Raw genomic sequence first — 19,805 nt, 5'->3', positions numbered from 1 at the left:
AGTCATATAACATCCATGTACTTTAAACGTTAAACGGTTGTCATTAAACAACATTGATTTGAGGACGAAGCGAGTGAACTGTTATAACTCTTGGGGCTATAAAACTTGTAAAAATTTGAATAGATACCCGGTTATACAAATAATTTATTTCATAGCATACATTTTGTAAATCTTTTGAATTATCAACCTGATTCGCATGCTAAATCTGTAAGCTGTTTCTTGATTGTTTTGAGCAGAGCGAAACTATTAACTGTCACTACACGGTGATTTGATGCGATATTAGCAAGTTCTGTGTTATCAACACCTGGTCCAATGCCAATGGATATAACCTCTGCTTTAGCATGCAGTAAATGGGCTTCTTTCTTTGTTTCGTCTTGGTTGTCAGACCGACCGTCAGTTATCACTATAACAAATTTCGACGAGTTTGTCCTCTCTCCATTTGCCGGAAGTAGACTCTGCGTGCGCACAAAATTCAACGCCCCGGATGTGTTTGTTCCTTGCCCAATATATTGGATATTACGGATTGCGTGAAGAACCTCGTTTCTGGAATTATATTTGTTAAAGAAGAAGTCGTTACGGACATCTGAAGAATAGGTGACTACGCTAAACTGGACATTGTTCGTACCGATGGAAAACTGGGCCGCAAAATTGTAAACAAACTCCACCTCAGTTTTGAAGTTGTCGGCACCTTCACTGTCCGATGAGTCTAGAACGAAGACGATGTCTGCCGGCTTCAGTCCACAAGCTAAAATCGTATGATTTACATATAGCATGATTAATCCGCCATTTTCATTCTGTACACCTTTTATAGATTTGTATGATTAAGATTATATAAAATGATTATTTGAAAATCAACGGAAAATTTTATAAGAATTATATCGAACTTTCTGTTCTTATTCTCGAAGATGTACAAAGAAGTTATTAAAGCATTCTTAAATTCTGTTAAAATCGTAGCAAACACTGAAAACTTATATCAACCTATAGACACTGAAATAGAAATAACTTACCTGCTTTGGTAGTTGTTGAGGGTAATGCTGTGGTTGTTGTTGTAGTTGTTGTAGAAGTTGTCGTCCGTAAAAGACTCTCTGCAAAAAAAGTTCAAGATTATATAAAGTCTAAAAGTATATTCTAAAATACCAATTGAAATATCTTAATCAAATGATTCTATTAAGACACCATCTAGTGCATGCAAAACTATACAGAGCGCCCGAGGAGAAAATTGACAACGACTTTTGGTTCTTTTGAAATCATTCAGGGAAAGAACCTGCTAAATGCATTAAGGGTTGATAAGGTTTTAACATGTTCTTGCCTCTGGGATTCATTAATAATGATAAAATGTCATTGGATGATCATACTGGCTATACATACAACTGGTTATGCAAAATAATTGCATTTTATCAGTACAATTCATAAATAGTCTCTATACTGTGTATCACTTTAAGCTATTGTGGTATGATTATGCTTATGGGATTAGGCCTGAAAGATAAGGTTTATATGCCTGAGCGTTACTTAAAGGAACAATAATATGCAGTTGCGCAAAGAATTCATTAATATCTCACTTGCACAAATTGAGTTAACTATATCCTGGTGAATGCTGGCGAGTTCGTCGAAATGTTTTACTTTAAATGTGTGGTCATGGTCGGAGGCTATAGTAGACATTTCATGAGTGTCGATGTTTGATCCAATAGCAACTGTGAATATCTCAATACCGGCTCTGAAAGTATTGAAAAATATGTATGAATATAACGTATATTATAAATGTAAATTTTGACTCAAGATATAAAAAAATGGAATCCTTAAGAATGCCGAAAACGGCAAAATTAAAATGTTACAAACCCTTATAAGGCTTAAACTAGTTTTCAGTTATGGTTTTAACATTAAACCTATGGATCTACGAATACAATAATTCACAACGAAATAAAACTGCTGCAAAAGAACCTTTTAGCCGCAAAGTTGTTATCAGAAATAAAACAAAAATATTCTGGAAGATGTGCTTGATGCCAAAGCTTACATACCAAAAAAATCAGTAAAAATAGGCGGACAACAAAAGTACTCAATAGTACTAATATATTTAGTACTAGTAACATTAATAACAATAATGCTGTATAAGTAATAGTACTTAACATTGATAATTATTTATATCAATAACTTTTTTAACAAGATACAAAGGTAATTCATAGATAATATCAAAACAATGTATAAGTAAAAACAATTTCATTGAGGTCTCTGTCCGCTTTGCTCAATAGGGAGAGCAACGGATTAGTAGCCAGGTGTCGCTGATTCGATCCTTTGGCAAGGTGAAATTTTCTTTCTCGGAATGTCTTCCGCTTGTGATTCAGAAATCATGTGAGATTAGCAATCGGTTTCTTGCCTAGAAATTGGTATTACCGGTAAGTAATCCAGGAAAGTCGATTAGATGGACGTACCGCCAAGATATGATCAAAAATGGGTTGAGATCGGCGTAAAAACAGACAAACCGATAAATTTATTAAGCACAAAACATGTGCAGTTCTAGTACTGTCAGGTCACTCTTAAAAACAAAAATATAAATACCTGTGTGCGGTGACGGCGCTATTTCTGGTCAGATCTGGCTCAGTGGACCTACCGTCTGTCAACACGATCATTACCTTATTGGCATCACGTCTTGCTGAACGGGTATGCGTCAGTTCCTGTTTGGCTGAATTTATACCAAGATCTGTTCTAGTTTCACCGTCTCTATAATCAAAATAAATTTACAATACTGATGTCTTATTAATCAAGACAAATAAATGTTTAAATATAGATTTAAAATCTATCATAACAACCTGCATTTCGGCGACACTTTGAAAAACAACAAACGTTTGAATGAACCTCAAAATTTAGTTTTAATGCTTTTTGACCTAAGTAGAGCTCCTTTAATATATATGTTCTTCTCATCAATGCAATATGATCAATATGCGTCAATAAAGCTTTGAGGAGAAAAGCATTGTTTTTTGTTTTTTTTTTCTTGTTTTTTTTTTCTTGTTTTTTTCTGTTTTTTTTTCTTTGGGGGGTTGTTGTTTTATTTGTTAAAGGTTTACATCACACCAACAAAGTATAGGTCATATGCCGACTTTCCAGCTTTACTGGTAGAAAAATGACCTTTCGTGCAAAATTTCAGTCACGAACGGGCACCTGAGTAGAACTATCCACGTTCCGTAAGATAACTGAATAACATTCTCATATAAAAGAATCCAAAGAAAGCATGGTAATCATTACATATGACGGAAGGTATGTACCTGTATGGAATTTTAAGGACATTTTGAATTATTTCTTCTGATGTGTGGTATCTTCCCATATGCATTTCTGTCGTACTCCCTGTAGAGAATGTTACAACACACACCTTAAAAGAATCAATTATAATAATCATAGGATATGAATTTAGAGACATAACTAAACTTTGCATGAAATTTATAATCATTCTTATCATAGAATAGAATTGCCTTTGTGAAAATATTACGACTGACTTTTATTTTGCTACTGAAACGTAGTTTTTGGGTTCTATAACTTCCACTATTAAAATCTATTCATGCATGTTTTATTTATAGATGCTGAAAATACTTTGGAGAAAGACGATTCTTTTTTTTTTCTCCATATTTTTTCTAACATGTACTGTATGATGTTGTTCATTGTTTTGTTGTTATTGATGTTATTGTTGAAGCTGGATTTTATGTTGTTATCGTTTTTATAGGAGTATATTCCCTGAGGGTTTTTTGTTGGTCAATGGACGCGTTTGTGTTTTATTTGTATTTTTGGGGCGTTGTTTTATTTTAGTTCAAAATATTTTATTACAACAAACCAGTACATTTAAACAATACAGTATAATTAAATGCCTAGAAGACAAAAAGAAAACACTGTAAAAATGAAAATAATTATTGAGCTTGTCATAATTCAACACCTCATTAACATCATTATTTTATTTATTATGCAATTTTAAGAATTGTCTGATCCTTTTGGGCAATATCTGAAAGTATGTTAGCGTTCCTATAACCGTTCTGTCTATCATATTAAATAACCATCCAGGCAATGCCGACTCAACCGCAATAACAGAAATATTAAATTATTCATTACCTGCGTATGTGATGTTCCATCAAATGAGAATTCGTTCACAATCATATTTACAAACTCTAACTGACGATGAAAATTTATGGCGCCTTCACTCCCTGATGAGTCCAATACAAAGCAAATGTCTGACATATCATTGCAGGCTAAAATTAAAACAAATGGTCTTATTTATATGAATGGTGATATTTTCAATGGTAATCTATATCTAAACAAATACGAGAAACAGTGAAACCTTGACAGCAGAAACAATTCATTCAACAAAAAAAGATAATTAAATATTGTATAATACCATTGCATGTTTCCGTCGTAAGATCGTGTTCTATAGTATTAAGTGCCTCGAATGATGCCACTCTAAACGTATGGTTGCCATCGCTTGCTATGTTAGACAGCTCTCTCTGGTCAACATGACTACCTATACCAATAGCTATTATTGTTACCTTCGGATCTCGCTGAAATCAAATAGTCAAATTGTCATCATATAATTGCCAGGTTTGACATCAGATATCAATTGTGAGATTATTGGTATAGTAATAACAACAATATAGTATAAGTTAACCTTAAAGTATATGTTCATTTCTTGTCTTTGTTGATGTAAATGCAGAAGTTGCTTGGCGCATTACTTTTCGCAAAAAGAGCTTGCTTTGATCTAAGTCAAATAAACTTTGGTTTAAAGAGTAGAAAGCTATATCTCTGCTGCATGAAACTTCAACATTGTTGTTGGTGGTTTTTTACTCATTTTTTCTCAAACTATTTTTTTTTCAATAATTAAAAAATGCCTATATGAAAAAATTGTGTTGGTATATTTCCTCACGAGCAAATGATACGTGCTGAAATGGTACGTGTTTTAAAATCAATGCTAAATTGTTAATATCCTTCTTAAAACAGCAGCTTACTACTTTTACAGCTTACTTACATTTTATTCTATTTACGTACTATATTCATGTGTAACATTCTATGTTACAATCCTTTTGATCGAAGAATGATATTGGTCAGTTATAAAGAATATGTCATTTAGAGTACAGATATCAATTTTGGTACATTACGTAATAAAAATTCAGAGCTCGCTTTTACACAGGTTTGCAAGAATTTTCACGATTTGACTGTGGCAAAAGGATTTTACCCTGTTTTGCTATTTTAGGTACAATTAACATGTTTAAAAGAAACATTAATGTACATGTATATGCATATCAAACTATGTGGTAAATCATACCTTGAGCAGAGCAGCTTCAGCCTTTGTTTTCTCCGGCTCGAGAGATTCTCCGTCAGTTAATACAATAATTATTCTACTGGCATTCCTGTCACCTTGGTGTGCCCTTGATAAGGTTTGGGTTCGAACAAACTGGAGTGCTGAAGAAACACAGTGATTTAAAATATATACGCTTACAGTATGAAGAAAACCTTAAGATTACTATTAAAATAATTCATTAAAGATATCGAATAAGGCTAAAATGAAAAGCTTGTAGGGTGGTTTTGTTGACAGAAATACGCTTAAAAGAAGCCACACTTTAGAATAATATGCATTGAACAAACATTGCAACTGAATCAACATACAAGATACTTCATAATAAGCAAACCCTTACTGACACCAAAGTTGTGCAATCAGGTCGACATTATCATAATAACGCACTATAGGTCAGTGACACTTGTTCTCCTTATCTAGTCCCACATAGTTACACTAGTTATTGTCCTTATAACATTGCCGTACGATTTAGTATTTGACTTCATCCTTATCTACTATCTATCAAATTATGCGAAAAACCTTCACATTTCATGATCATCCTTTGCCTTCATGATAACCTCCGATACAAAATTTCTATAAAGTGCACTTTCCCATTCCAAAAACGGTTCCACGGTGACTATCATAGTTTTCATGAAAATGATAAGCCTTTTCTAAATAATGTTTTTCAGCTGCAACATAATATATATGTATTCATATGCCGATTGGGTCTGAATGCACAAAATTGATGCATAAGTGTGACACAGCATAAAAAGGTGTTGCGTTCAAAGAAAGACTTTGTGCGTTCGTGTTCTTTTATTCTCGTCACCAGAAAAAATATTTTAAGGTGAACAGCCAAAGACAGACAACGGTTACGTTATATTATACATGTATATACATTGCGTAATGATTGGCTGATAAATTGATTAATTGGTCATTTAATTGATTAAGTGACAAACGTTTACCTAGATGAGTGTTAGTTTCACCATCTGGATACTTGGCATTGTTGATATGATTAAGGACGCTAGCATTGTCTGTATACTGGTTCAGGAAGAATTCATTATGTACAGTAGTCCCGAAAGATGTAAGAGCCACACGTGTGTTGTTAGACCCTATCTCAAACTGTTTTGTGAAGTTTGAGACAAACTGGAGCTGACGTTTGAAGTTTGCCGCTCCCTCGCTCCCTGAACCATCAAGTAGGAATATTAGATCTGCTGGCTTATATGGACAGGCTGAAAGGCAATGTATAACTTTAAGCAATTGATAATACATCTTTTTATTTGCAAACAATATCTTGCTGCGAACGGAGAAATGCCTAGGAAATCAATTTTTTGTGGAACAAGACGTTATCTAACGACCATGCTAAACATGAATAAAATATTCATTTTTGAGTGATGTAATACTTTTAAAATGATGTAATACTTTTAAAATGCACGCAATGTACGTGTATTACAACCTGCTTCTGATTTATGTATATTACAAAGTACACTTGCATTTATGAGTGGTAACTAATTTGCTTCTGACAAAGAAAGGGAATTATTATGTCAAAGTACATATTCAAGTTGTGTTAGCAAAATGAATATAAATTGGACATAAATGGTTATTAACTCATACAGATTTCTATTTCATTTGCGCTGTAATATATTTACTAAGACAGTTGGTAATGACTGTCTTTGCATGACTAAATGTACGGACCTTATTATCTATGTTACCATTTAAGTTCATCACTTGAACACAAATATCCTATTAAAAGCAATGAGTTTTTTTCTTCTTTGTAAGCTATGCAAAACAAAAAATTAGAGATAACAAAACGTCATTCATTGCAACCATAAAACTAAGTCTCATAAAACTTACCCTTGTCCACTGGCCCGGCAGCAATAGAAAATCCGAAACAACAACCCAAATTTTTTTTCCCCTTTGACATTTTTGACCAAATTAAAAAGCTTGATTAATCAGTTTAACCGAATTTTTAATTTTTGTATTTCTTGTTGTATTGTCGCACTTTGCCCGTATATCGTTAAAAATTTAAGCCCAGTGAAAAGGAAGAGCCACACGGGTTTATTGTTCCTTTTTTAAAGTTTTTAATTTAACATCAGCTTATTTAATTTTTTTACATGTCATTTGCCTGTGGTTATTCGTGAAAGGAAATTTTTCTTAAAGAATTATAAAATTTTTAAAAAAAAAAATGTTTCAAACAGTCTTTTAAAAGTAATGGTAATGTAAATAAAACGGATATTATTTTTAAATTTTTTTCCACAAATTGTTAAGCTTCAAAATAATTTTTAATGGGGAAATTTAAAAGGTTATTCCCCTTTTGATATTATCGAATTCTTTGGCTTTTCTTTGACTTATTATGAAATACTATTCAAGGGAAAAATAAAAAAAAAATTCTAGGGATAACCCAATAAATTTCTTTTTCTTTGCCCGAATTTATTAGAAAGCTGGTGGTCCGATTTACGGCCAAATGTTAATTTTTCACATTGAAAAAATATATTTAAAAATATTTTTTTTTTTAATTCAAAAAAAAATAATCAAACTTATATCAACTAAAATGGTTTAAAATTTTGTCCAGGGGAAAACAAAAAACCAAACATAAAGGCTTTACAAAAAAATGTTTTTGTTGTTTTTGTGGTTTTTTTTAATCGGCCATTGTTAAAAACGGAGGTTTGACTGTAAAGTTTGCCTTGGAATGGTAAAAATCCTTAACCCATGTTTACCAAAGATTTAACGGGCCATTTTTTAAATTTTTTCAAACACATTTGGATATTTTTTAAGCCTTTTAATCAAAGTGGTTTGTGCCCGTTTGCCGAAAAATGCAATTATTTATTTTCCCCGTAAATGGCCGCAATTCTTAATTTATAAAAAAAAAAGGCCTTAAATGTTGGGGAAAAAATTCATAAAAGGATGTAAACGGAAAAAAAAGTTGGTAATAAAAATTATCAATGTATTGAAAGTTTTTGGCGTTTTTTTTTTATGGTTTTTTTTTTTTTTTTTTTTTTTTAATTAAACGGAGTATTATGGAATTTTACTCCCCATTGATGTCAAAAAGGGGGGAAACGTTATTCGAATAATCAAACATTAAAAGCGGTAGAGAACAAATAGTAATAGGTAGCGTTTTAGAAACGTTTTAAAAACACTTTTTACTAACCTTTCCCAACAATTAAATCAGGGGAAACATGTTTTTAAGAAAAAGTTATAAATTTATTAGAAAAATTATTTTAGGGTAATTTTCAGTGAAAAATGGATCCGTTTAACCTTAAGAAGGTAAAAGTAGTACATTGACACAAGTGTTAATGACAGGTTCTCAGGTACATAATGTGCACGTAAGCTTTGGAATAAGATTTTACCTCCATAAGCGCGCACTCGATATACAATGTATCACATTTTAAAGGTTTTCACGGTCCTTTGTGTCTCTACAAATCATTAAATTGGTGCCAACGAGTAGATATTAGAATGCACTTGTAACTACGATTTGAGAAGGGAAGAATTGCGTCCAAACCCGAATGTCTTTGAAGATATACGCGACTTTACTCGTACAAGTAATAACTTATCTCACATGTACATGCAATTTACATTGAAAGAAACGGACCCAAGATATACTTTCAAAGTTAGTTTAATTCTTAAAATGTTTATTTATCTATTTATTTTGTTGTTGTTGTTTTTTTGTTTGTTTTTTTTTTGTTGTTTTTTTGGGAGGGTCTTTTTTCTTTCTTTTTTCTTCTTTTTTTAAGTGTTATATAACATAGACTTGCACCTGTATAAGAGTTTTGTGAATCTTGGCTTGTAAATAATAAATTGTCATTACATGAAGGAAAGATTTATTGTCTTATTTTTGGTTCAAACGAAAGCTATAACAATATAAATAGTTTCAAATTGTTTGTTTTATTTAAATGGAAATATTATTGAATCCACACACTCTTTTGAATAATTTATCTAGGTCTAAATATTTGATAACTGTTTGTCCGGTGATACTTTTGTAAATGATATTCTTTAAAAAAAAATCAGACTCGGGACAAGCATAAATAATTTACACTCAGAGGCACTTATAACTCGACATTTATATTTTCATTTTATAGTTGCCTATTTGTTTCGTTAATTTTTCTATTTTCTGGTCAAAGAATTGTAAATAAAATTCTACATAGTAAGTAACTATGATATATTTAATAATGTATGGTCAAAATTTGAACAAAATTATACTAAAAAAATGTAAGTGTCTGGTTATAAGTGCCTCTGAGCGTAGCTAGATTATCTATGCTAGTCATTATATACCCGTGTCTGAACAAAAATTTAAAGAACGAACTTAGAATTTGTCGAAATAAAATTGTAATATTTAAACATGACATTGGGCCCAGAGATACTGTCAATAATGTTTTCTTAGTCTAGACATTAAAAACTAAGAAAGATTGGACATTTCAAATTTTAAAGCTCTGTAAAAATCCACTCACCAGTAATAGCCAAGAAGTCGTAGTTCATTGCACTAGTTTGACTATATATCAATCTTCGTGTCTTTCTCTCCTTTTTTGACTCATGTAAGGAGAATGATAGAAAATTAATACATAATTATATAGTCTGAGGAAAAAATAATACCTGATTGGATAAAAACACAGCGTCGCACTAATCTCCGGTAGCCCGTCCAGGTATTTTTTGTCCTAGATATAATAAATATTTTAGTATACTTTATGACAACGTCCAATATGCAAAATCTTAATAGTTGCTTTTATTGTATTTATGTTTGTTTGATTACACTGTATGTTCTGGTAAGTATATGTCCAAGGACCCGATTGTAAATAAGCCTCTGGGCTGTCACGGGCAGTCCGAGGTTATTGTAGACTACTCTTTACATACATTTGTTTACATAATAACATGCTCCATACGCATCTAATATATTTCTAGTCAAACGCAAAATTGATAAGATATACTTTAAGCCTTCTTTAATTTGTAAATTTTATGTTTCCTAAATGAACATCTTGTGATACATATATGCTTGTAACAAACTACCAATCAAAGTGTTTTATACAAATTTATTTACTTTAAATATAAAAATGTGAAACTGTATTTCTTGTTTATATGTTTATTTGTGTTTCAATCTGAATAAAAACAATCAACCAGTCAATATGTAAGTTAGTACGTTCGTTCGGAATCACGTACGGCTAAAAACTTGAGCCGTTCTACTGGTCACATCAAAAACGGAAACATTACGGCTATCATGGAATTTAATCGTGTTGAGCGTTTCTCACGTTTATGAAAAGAAATAGTCACACCGATTGTCGCCGGAAATGAGATAAAATTATCAAAAAATGAATTGGTTATATTTTAATGTTTTACCTGTTTTTCTTCTTTTAATCTGTAATGTTTTTACAGAAGTAATTGAATTAGACACAGGCGATGTATTTAAAATTGAAGGCAGGGTTGAAGTTGTCTCTACAACGGAGAAAGACTGGATGGCAAATACCCAGGTTGTGGTCGATGGAGGCGAATTTATCGCACATTTGAAGTGAGTAAACAATAGTGAATGATGGTTGATCATAAAAACGTGTAAACAAAAAAATTAACGAGCTAAAAAAATTTAAACTCCGTCACAGAAATGATGGGTTGGTTATTTTTAAGTTAGACTTTACCATTCCATTTCAGCATTTTAACTTTAATTTTTGGTCATGACGTCATATGTCAAAATTATTATACTGCCATGTCCATCAAAAACATGGAATTCATCATATTTATAGAAAAAAAAAGTAAGATTGAGAGACAGAGTGGACTGTACAACAGGGGGATGGTGGATCAGGACAGGGATTTTTGGATGAGACGGATCTTGCATTAATGTCAATTCAGTATTTCTTTTTATCACTTAAACCGCGTTGCAGGAGTGTAATAAAGCCATTTAATAAAAATGATAATATGAAAAAGGCAAAGCCTCAAAGCGAGCTCGATGTACTTTTTACGTGAAATAGTATGAAATAATCTCAAATGCAGTGACGAGTGCGTGTGACGTCACACGTACTGTGTTAAATATGGCCCCGTCCCTGTCGTGAAATAAATAACGAGTTTTGAAAACGTTGATAAAACTTTGTTTATTTTATTTCAATCTATAATTTTTCAAGCGAAATAAAGATTATTTAAAGCGAAATAAATGTAAAACTTAAAACGTTTGCGACATTAAAATAGCGTACTTGATTTGTTTGTTTTGCACGTGCTGTTTGGCGCTACATTGTGACGTCACATAAACAATACTTTAAACGTCTGTACAGCGTTAACGACTGAATAAAAGCAGGGCTCACGCTGTCGGTCGCCATTGTCGCCATTTGCGATTATATTATAAGATTGGCGATTATTTTTGCATTTTGGCTACAAAATCTGGCGATTATTTTTTACTTCCAAAGGTGTTTATATAAGGTGTAAAAATCGATAATGAATGCAGTTGACCCAATTAACACCTGCGGGGTGCATTTAATTGAGTGTCAACTTTTTAACGGTCACGTGCTGCTAACTATATTGCCCGAGGTGATAAAATACATGCGAGATGTATAATTGTATAAGTACTTTAAAGATATTGTCCAGCATTTATAATAGCCATCAAATATCCGTCAATTAGCCACAAAAATCGTTTTAAAATTGATAAACTGGATATTGACTTACCCAAAATTTACCGTGAATTCCAGTAATTGCAAATTTTGATTTTTTTTGTTTTAAGCTACTTTACTAAATCGCCAGTGGAAAACAATGGTAAAATATTTAAAAAGTATTAAATTCCAAACAACTATTTGCACAACAACCAAAATTGTGAATATTTCTTGAGAAAACAGGAAAAATCCGATTGTCACATATTTTCGCGACACCGATAATTTTGATATTTATTTAAAGGTGAAATAAGCTATGTTCTGTTTAAAAATCTTTACTACAATTGCAGTAAATTTGTATTACATTGGTGATGATGATATTTTTCAGTAAATTATTCAGAAAAAAAGGCTGCATTCTGTGAATGAGTTTACAAACTTGTGTTATTCTATAGGCTCTAGTCTCCAGTTCTGTGTGAAATGTGGAATGACAGTGGTTATAGCTGACAAAATTTGATTAGAACAAACAAAAAAAGTTGTCTGATAACAGCATTATGTAAAGTTTTAATGAATCTTTAATATTATTGTTATACAGTAATATCGTTTTTATTCTGTTCTATAATATCAATTAAAGCTGTGGTTCTATTAAAAAAAGGTAGTTATCAATATACACAAATGTATCAGTTTATTTGAGAATCCTTATAAAACTGAAAGATATAAATGTAATGTTTATTTAATCAACTGCTTATGTTGTTAATCGCTAATTCGTGAATAGTCTGCTGAACTTTTGGCTATTAATTTTTTAAGTTGAAATTATTGGCTATTATTTTATTTGAGCCAGTGTGAGCCCTGAAAAGATATTGGTGTTCGGATTTATTTTCTTAGTTAGACCATTTTCTTTCATTCTAGATAGTTTTCACAACAAAATTTGACAAAAAAATGTTTTTATTTATCAGATTTCAAACAAAATGGCGCCTTCGATTTTCATTTTTTATACACAGCTTCCGTTATTCTGGTTGCCTGTCCAATTATGGTTCCCATAGACGTGCGCTGGTGACCAGTCTACACATCCGTTTTCAGTCAGAATTCCTCAGTTTTTACCGTTATCTTTAAATTCGAAAGGTTGCGATGTGTCCAATTTGGTACTTTGGACGAAAGTTTTCAAAACCATCACTTAGCAGGTACTCGCGTTACCGTAAAGCTCGCTTTGCGAGCAGGCCCTTCGGGCAAGCTCGTCGAGCTCGCTATTACACTAGATGATACTACACTAGTGTAATAACACTTTGACGTGATGTCTTTTGCACTATAAACAGTGTTAAAGCCCGCTAACAGTCTTTCTGAAAGACCGTCGGACCGTCGGCCCTGACCGGTAAAAAATCAGAAGGTCCGATAAAAATATATGTATTGACGGCCCGACGGTCCGGTAAAAATTAAGGATTTATAAAAACCTTACAGTCAACATTTTGCAAAGGCCGATCATTAACCTTCATTCAAAACATATCAAAATGTTGTCATTACACAATATAAGCTCGTGCAATGCTTGTCAACTGTTATGCATTCTCATAATGCAAACTTTAATGTAACAACGTAAGATAAAAATATCCGACAACTAGTACAATTAAAAGTCAATAAGCGGCCGTGTAAATTACATAAGCGGCCCAGATGTGATGTGAAAGGTCACCCGCTATTAGTTTGTTTACACAGATGAAAGTGTCAGTGTATTAATTGGAACAATTTACATCTTTAATCCACAGACTTAGAGTAATGCTTAATTACACGTGTGCTCAACTGGTGTTTAGCTATGAAAGATCGTCCAAGATGTAATAAACAATACTGTGAAGGTACCAAAATCATTGAGCAATTAATCTGTCAACTTCACTAAATTACCGATATATATAATTCTGTTTACATATGCCAGACTTTTGCTGAAATTTACCCTCTCATTTTGCTAGTATATAGTCTGTATGAAATTAAAGTTTAAATAGCAAAATCCATTGAATGTGGGTATCACAATATTTATGTTTACATTTTGATTGTGGTGAAAAAAGATAACTTCACTTCGTTGATAATACAATTTTCTTTTTGTAAACAAATTTTTTGACTGCTGACACTTATCAAATGACTCAAAATGCTATACCAATCAGGGTTTTTTCGGTCCAGTAAAATCATGTTTGTTCCAGTAAAAATTTTCAGTTTACAGGACCTACTGTCCAGTAAAACTCAGAAGTCTTTCGCATAGACTGCGCTAATGTTAGCATCATTGAAAAATTACTCAACAGTTAAACAGTTTAACGTTCTTATTTTATATATATAATGTGATAAATAGAATATTATATTCGTGTAGATTCAATACTAAATTTATTTTTTGAACTCGATGAATAAAACAATATTTTGCTCGCCAGAGGCTCGCATAATATGATTTTATTCAACTCATTCAATAAATTTAGTATTAAACCTACACTCATTCAATATCCGCTCTATCACATCTACTGAATGACTTAAGGAAGTGGCTAGCCTTAATGGCCCCAAATTTAGCCATTTTTAAACCCTAAATTTGTGGCATTTTAGATTTTAGAATATAATACACCAATTAAAAGCTTGTGATCTTAGCTTCGTCTCAGTATATATTTCAGCACATTGTTTGACACTAAAGATATTTAAATTTACAGTTAAACCTACCGCAAGTCAGACTATTTTGCATACTATTTATACAGTGAGATACACAACTGGTTATCTTTACTTGCAATTCTACTGATAAGAATAGCCTGTAGTCTGCTAGTTCAGAAGCTGTCAAATGGTGTAAAGGACAGGGAACCAGGTTATAGTTAGGGTAATATGAAATTTGGGAAAGCATATGAACGGGAAAGTCGGTTAAAATAACAAATTATAAAAATACTATTCATTTGTAAATCTCATTTCGTTCAAATGTGTGATGAACAGAATATTGTAAGTAATTGATGAATAAAAGATTATGCATCTTAATAAATTTACCAGTACTGTAATGTAAATATAGGCTGATTTGACCATTGCCAAGTTTAAAAACTAAGGACTTGGCTGACTTGGGGCCAAGTAAGTTCAAGGACCAAGCTGATCTACATGTAGGACAGGACCTCCTTAGACAAAGTAATTTTCTTTCCCTATAATGATTGACCACTCTGTAACACAATTATCTTGTTAATCACCAGCTTTTTTCTTCTCTACTTTGGGAATGGTGCCGGTACCAGACTGATTGGGAAAAAATGCGTTATTTTTACTAAAATTGGGAATTTTTTTAATGCATTTTTTCAGCTACAAATGAGATTAGACATCATGAATAAAGATAGCTAACAGCTTCTACTGTCCAGATATAACTATTGAGTGGTGATTTATATGAATATGTTGGATTTAAATGATTTAAGAAAAATCACTTGGCCTTGTGGGCATTTTGAACAGCCATTTTGGGAATTTAACATTGGAAATTGGGTATTTTAATGTCTATTTTCTATTGGGAATGGTACCGTTTTAGGGTAGTAGTTATATATAGAAAAAAAACACTGATCACAAATATGTTAAGTCTTCACATTATGGTATATTGCCCGTTCAACCACTTTATTTTCATGAAATTGAAAGTTTTTGTTTGTGTTTTCTTTTCTAGGGGTGATGGCAGTTTTGTTATAAATGGTGTCCCATCAGGCACGTATGTGATAGAAGTATTAAACCCTACATATCTGTTTGAATCGGTCCGAGTTGATATTACTTCTAAAGGAAAGATGAGGGCAAGACGAGTCAATTATTTACAGCCATCTGTAGTGAAAACCCTGCATTATCCATTAGAATTCCGAGATAGAAGGAAGGCAAATTATTTCCAGAAAAGAGAGCAATGGAAGATTACAGACTTTCTTATGAATCCAATGGTATTATTATTATAATTATTTAATTTTCTTGTTAATAGAGTTTTAATTTTGTTGTTAAATTCATACCTTCCTGTTCTGTCAAGAAATCTATGTATTGTTTTTTGTTTCTTTCGTTTATGTAAAAACTGAAATTTTAAAAGTACGAGTTTTTACTACTGGGTTAATATAGTGACTTTATACAAATGTATAATAGTATTCAGTATGCCCAATTTACACTAGTACACAGTTGTGACTCATTATTCTATTTACTAGTGTGAATTAATAAGAAGGTGCAGCCATGCCATGGCAAAGAGGTTATGATTTTTGACTAGTGTTAGTTGCCTCTCAAAGCTTTGGGTTCGAATCCCATACAGTATTTTGCTTTTCTCATGAACTAATCAGCTTGCTAGTTATTTTCAAGTGCCTGCTCTAACCTGAAATAATTTGCCAATTGGCACAATTAGTGTGTGTGTGACTTAAAACATAATGATAGAAACAATTATTATTATCAATTTGTCATCATCAAATGCTAGTTTTTAGAAAATCTTACTTTATGTTTCAGGTATTAACAATGGTATTGCCTTTAGTGTTGATAATGATTTTACCAAAGATGATGAATGCTGCAGATCCTGAAGCACAGAAGGTATGATCAGCCCAGTACTAAATGTTTATGTTGACATGATTTTGTTTATTCCTTATTTGTTGGCGTTTTTTTTGTTGTTTTTTTCATCAACATAACATAATTTTTGAATTCTTACTTACTTTAAAACAGAAACAAATGAATTCTTACATATTTGGAAAGGGCAAATATGAATTTTATGGCAATTAAATAATTAAGAGCGTGTTGAATACTTTTTACCTGTATTTGAAATTGGCAATCACTTTTTGTCACATTCCCCTTGAGCTTTCCCTCAGTAGAGTACCTCTTAACTTTCAGCATTAAATTATTAAGTTTTTTGACGTTGCGCCAATTTATATGCTTCCACAAGACATTCTTACGTCATTCCCATTTTCCAGTATATAGTGTTTGTACTGAGGTAGACTATAAAATTAAAACATGTTTAAATGTTGATATTTTTAAAACATTAAATTCCACTGGAGTTTGTTATTGCCTTCATTATTCAACATTGTTATGCTATGTTGATGTAATTTTGTAAAAAATCAGAAAATCAAACAAATTTGGGTTAACAAAGATTTCAACCACAGTAAGCCAAGTGAAAAATAATATCTCTCTTATTTCAGGAGATGCAGTCCCAGATGAAAGCTTTAAATGATAAGTCCAGTTTACCAGACATGTCTGAAATGTTGGCGGGCTGGCTGGGTGGAGGCAGCACAAAATCCAGTTCTAAACAGAAAGCGAGAAGATAGCGGTGCAATATTTTTATGTGTTGTTTTATTTTGTGACAGTCCTTTCTGTAATTAATGTAAGTTTTTTATTACCAAATGTTTGAGAGGCATGCATGAGAAAAATGTGGTACATAGTTTTACTGTTCATTATACAGAAGAAAAAAATTGAGGGAGCAGTTTGTTTTTTACAAGTCAGTAATTCTGTATTGAGTACAAATTACACATTTTGGATAAATGCTGATATAGCACTGTTAGGAATTACTTGTTGCAATTTCTTGTTTCATATTTGATGGTACATGTACATTCTTTAGATAAATTTCCTAAGTAGATATTGTAAAGAAATTTTGTAAATTTTCATCTTTTTAAATTTGGAACATAGAATTTTTGTTGTAAAATGTATAAATAAAATTGAAAACAGTTTTTAACATTTAATGAACTGATTTGCTCAGTACATTTTTTGACGTCATATTTGAGAGAAATTGTTGTGCTCAATTTGGATGATTTTAAAGAATTGAGAATGTTTTGTAAAGTAAGATATTTTCTTTTGCTCTGTGAAAGTTTTATTAAATGACACAGTCTGTTGGTCATTGTATATAATAGATTTGTTTGACTGCATCTGACAATTTTAAAAATTATTCAAGCATAATGAGCATTATATTGAAATAAGAAATTTTCCATTGGAGTAAATCTAGGTTGAAGGAAACTGTAAAAGAGTTGTACATATGTAATATTTTATATTTGTATGAATTGTAAGTGAAGGAATATTAAAATTGTTTGTTCAACAAAAATGAAGAAATTTTCTATGCTCAAACTCAGTTCTCGGGTGTTTCATTGTTCAGAAACCAATGGGAATCCTGAGATGCGAGACAAATGTCAGAAGTGTTTTATAACCCGTCCCAGTGTTCACTAAGAAAAGATCAGGACCCCCTGAAATGATCCTGATAATATTTTCATTGTTTTATACAACTAAAATTGATTGTATTTTCCAGAATTAAATGGTACAATTGCGGATTTGCAAAGAAACAAACCGTTTATGGGATACAATTGACAAATAACAAAACAAATACAAAAATAATTGGATCATAATTAGGTTTAATTTTAGGATCAAGACCAATATTTGGATCAACTGTAAAATGCCCATATCTTCTAACAAAAAAAAAACAACAATAGATTTCTTCTAAAATTTCATATTCCATTTTAATTAAGTTAATATAAAATATTTAATATATGAGACAATGGAGAATATTTGGGTTTTTGGATTTGATCCTGATCTTTAAATTTTTGTGAATAAGGAGCCTGGAGATCTGTATGTTAATTTTCATGTCTTATGTTGTGTGAACACATTGTTATACTTTTGCTACACTTAATATTTTTAGAATTTAATGGACTTATTCTTTTATCTTTCAACCTGGACAAAAGCATTCCTAATTTTTAGCAAAAAATTCAGAATATGTGCTGACTATGATCAGACACAATGCATGTGCCAACTGATCACACACCTCAAGCTTTTTTCATCTGCAGTTATGCTAGTAATAAATATATTAGTTTTCAAGCCTATTGTTAAGGTGACCTTAAGTATTATTTTAGCTCTAAATGTAAAAAAATCTTTGAAAGCTTCATGTGGTGATTGTTGCTAAAAGTAAATCCAGTCTGTGTGTTTTCTGTATTAAATAAAACTAGAATTATTTGCTGCAGATGTGCTTAGAATTTTTGTTTAATGTAAATGATGTGATTAAAATATTGATATCCTACTGATAACATGCATAATTAGATTTTCTCTTATAAAAAGTGGTATGATTACAGACACATACACTTAATCATGGATTTGTATATTTTAACAAAAAATGCGTAATAAAGCTTTTATTTATTTTATACCCAAGTGACTGCATCCAATGTATTGCCTCAGAGACTTTAATTTAGAGGATCAGAAACTCCTAGTTAACCATATATAAACGCTTAAATGTATTGTCGCCCAGCAGATAAAGGTACATTGATGGCGCTAAGTGTAAAATGCCTTTTCAAAAACAGATACCTTACTACTTTACAAAAAGCCTTGAAGCTTTACCATTTATTATCTGATTTTGGAAATTTTAAGTTTATTTTGAAGTAAAATACTTGTTAAATACAAGTCTCTATTTTATTTTTTAAAAACACAGCCCGTCAGTCAGCAAAGACGATTGAAAAATTTAACAAGACAAAATCCATGTTAAATTTTCAGTTTTTTTATCATCAAAAACTTATAACTAAAAGCCTGTGATTGCTAGTATCAATAGGACAGGTGTTTGCATACGATCTGTTTTCAATTATATAAGCAGCTTAAAGTTTCTGTATAATATTCAGTGAAAACAAAGCTGATTTACAAATGTTACATATGATTTTTCAAAACATAAATATAATTAATTCATATTTTATGTGTTTCCTTGATACATTATTGATATAGAATGAACACATTTCTGAACTGTCCAGAAGGTATACTTCAATGCATTATTTTTGAAACTGATTTTGACACAATTACAGGCATTTCTCTAAAAGTACTTTTTTCCAATTCGATGAAATGCTAATCTTTGTGCAATTAGCCTGTGTTTTTATGGCAGATTGTTATCAAAATGTATTTGTTCATTCTAGGGGAGATAATGATGTTTTATTTTTACATGGATTAATCAGAGTGTTTCCCCCTTGCGTAACCAGATGTAAATAAAATAAAAACAACTTAAAACTTTATTATCAACGTGAATA

General features: G+C 31.6%; 2 protein-coding genes across 2 annotated transcripts; one reads left to right on the top strand and one right to left on the bottom strand.

Moving 5' to 3' along the window:
• Nucleotides 1-126: 126 nt before the first annotated feature.
• Nucleotides 127-7,223, bottom strand: LOC132736603 (collagen alpha-1(XII) chain-like). Its single transcript, XM_060723761.1, has 10 exons — nucleotides 7,154-7,223; nucleotides 6,265-6,531; nucleotides 5,294-5,430; nucleotides 4,373-4,532; nucleotides 4,090-4,226; nucleotides 3,258-3,361; nucleotides 2,554-2,715; nucleotides 1,560-1,714; nucleotides 1,008-1,085; nucleotides 127-745 (listed from the first exon to the last, which is right to left on the bottom strand). The coding sequence occupies exons 1-10, from the start codon at nucleotides 7,221-7,223 to the stop codon at nucleotides 183-185; spliced, it is 1,833 nt and encodes a 610-aa protein (XP_060579744.1). The 3' UTR covers nucleotides 127-182.
• A 3,327-nt stretch (nucleotides 7,224-10,550) lies between these two features.
• Nucleotides 10,551-18,452, top strand: LOC132736600 (ER membrane protein complex subunit 7-like). The gene is made up of 4 exons (XM_060723757.1): nucleotides 10,551-10,793; nucleotides 15,485-15,743; nucleotides 16,285-16,365; nucleotides 16,965-18,452. The coding sequence occupies exons 1-4, from the start codon at nucleotides 10,597-10,599 to the stop codon at nucleotides 17,088-17,090; spliced, it is 663 nt and encodes a 220-aa protein (XP_060579740.1). The 5' UTR covers nucleotides 10,551-10,596; the 3' UTR covers nucleotides 17,091-18,452.
• Nucleotides 18,453-19,805: the final 1,353 nt, after the last annotated feature.

The sequence above is a fragment of the Ruditapes philippinarum genome, unplaced genomic scaffold (assembly GCF_026571515.1).
Source record: "Ruditapes philippinarum isolate M1 unplaced genomic scaffold, ASM2657151v2 ctg3364_1_1_1_1, whole genome shotgun sequence".
NCBI classification, from domain to species: domain Eukaryota; kingdom Metazoa; phylum Mollusca; class Bivalvia; order Venerida; family Veneridae; genus Ruditapes; species Ruditapes philippinarum.
Note: the sequence above shows the minus strand (reverse complement) of the source record. Positions and strands in the feature narration are given on the sequence as shown.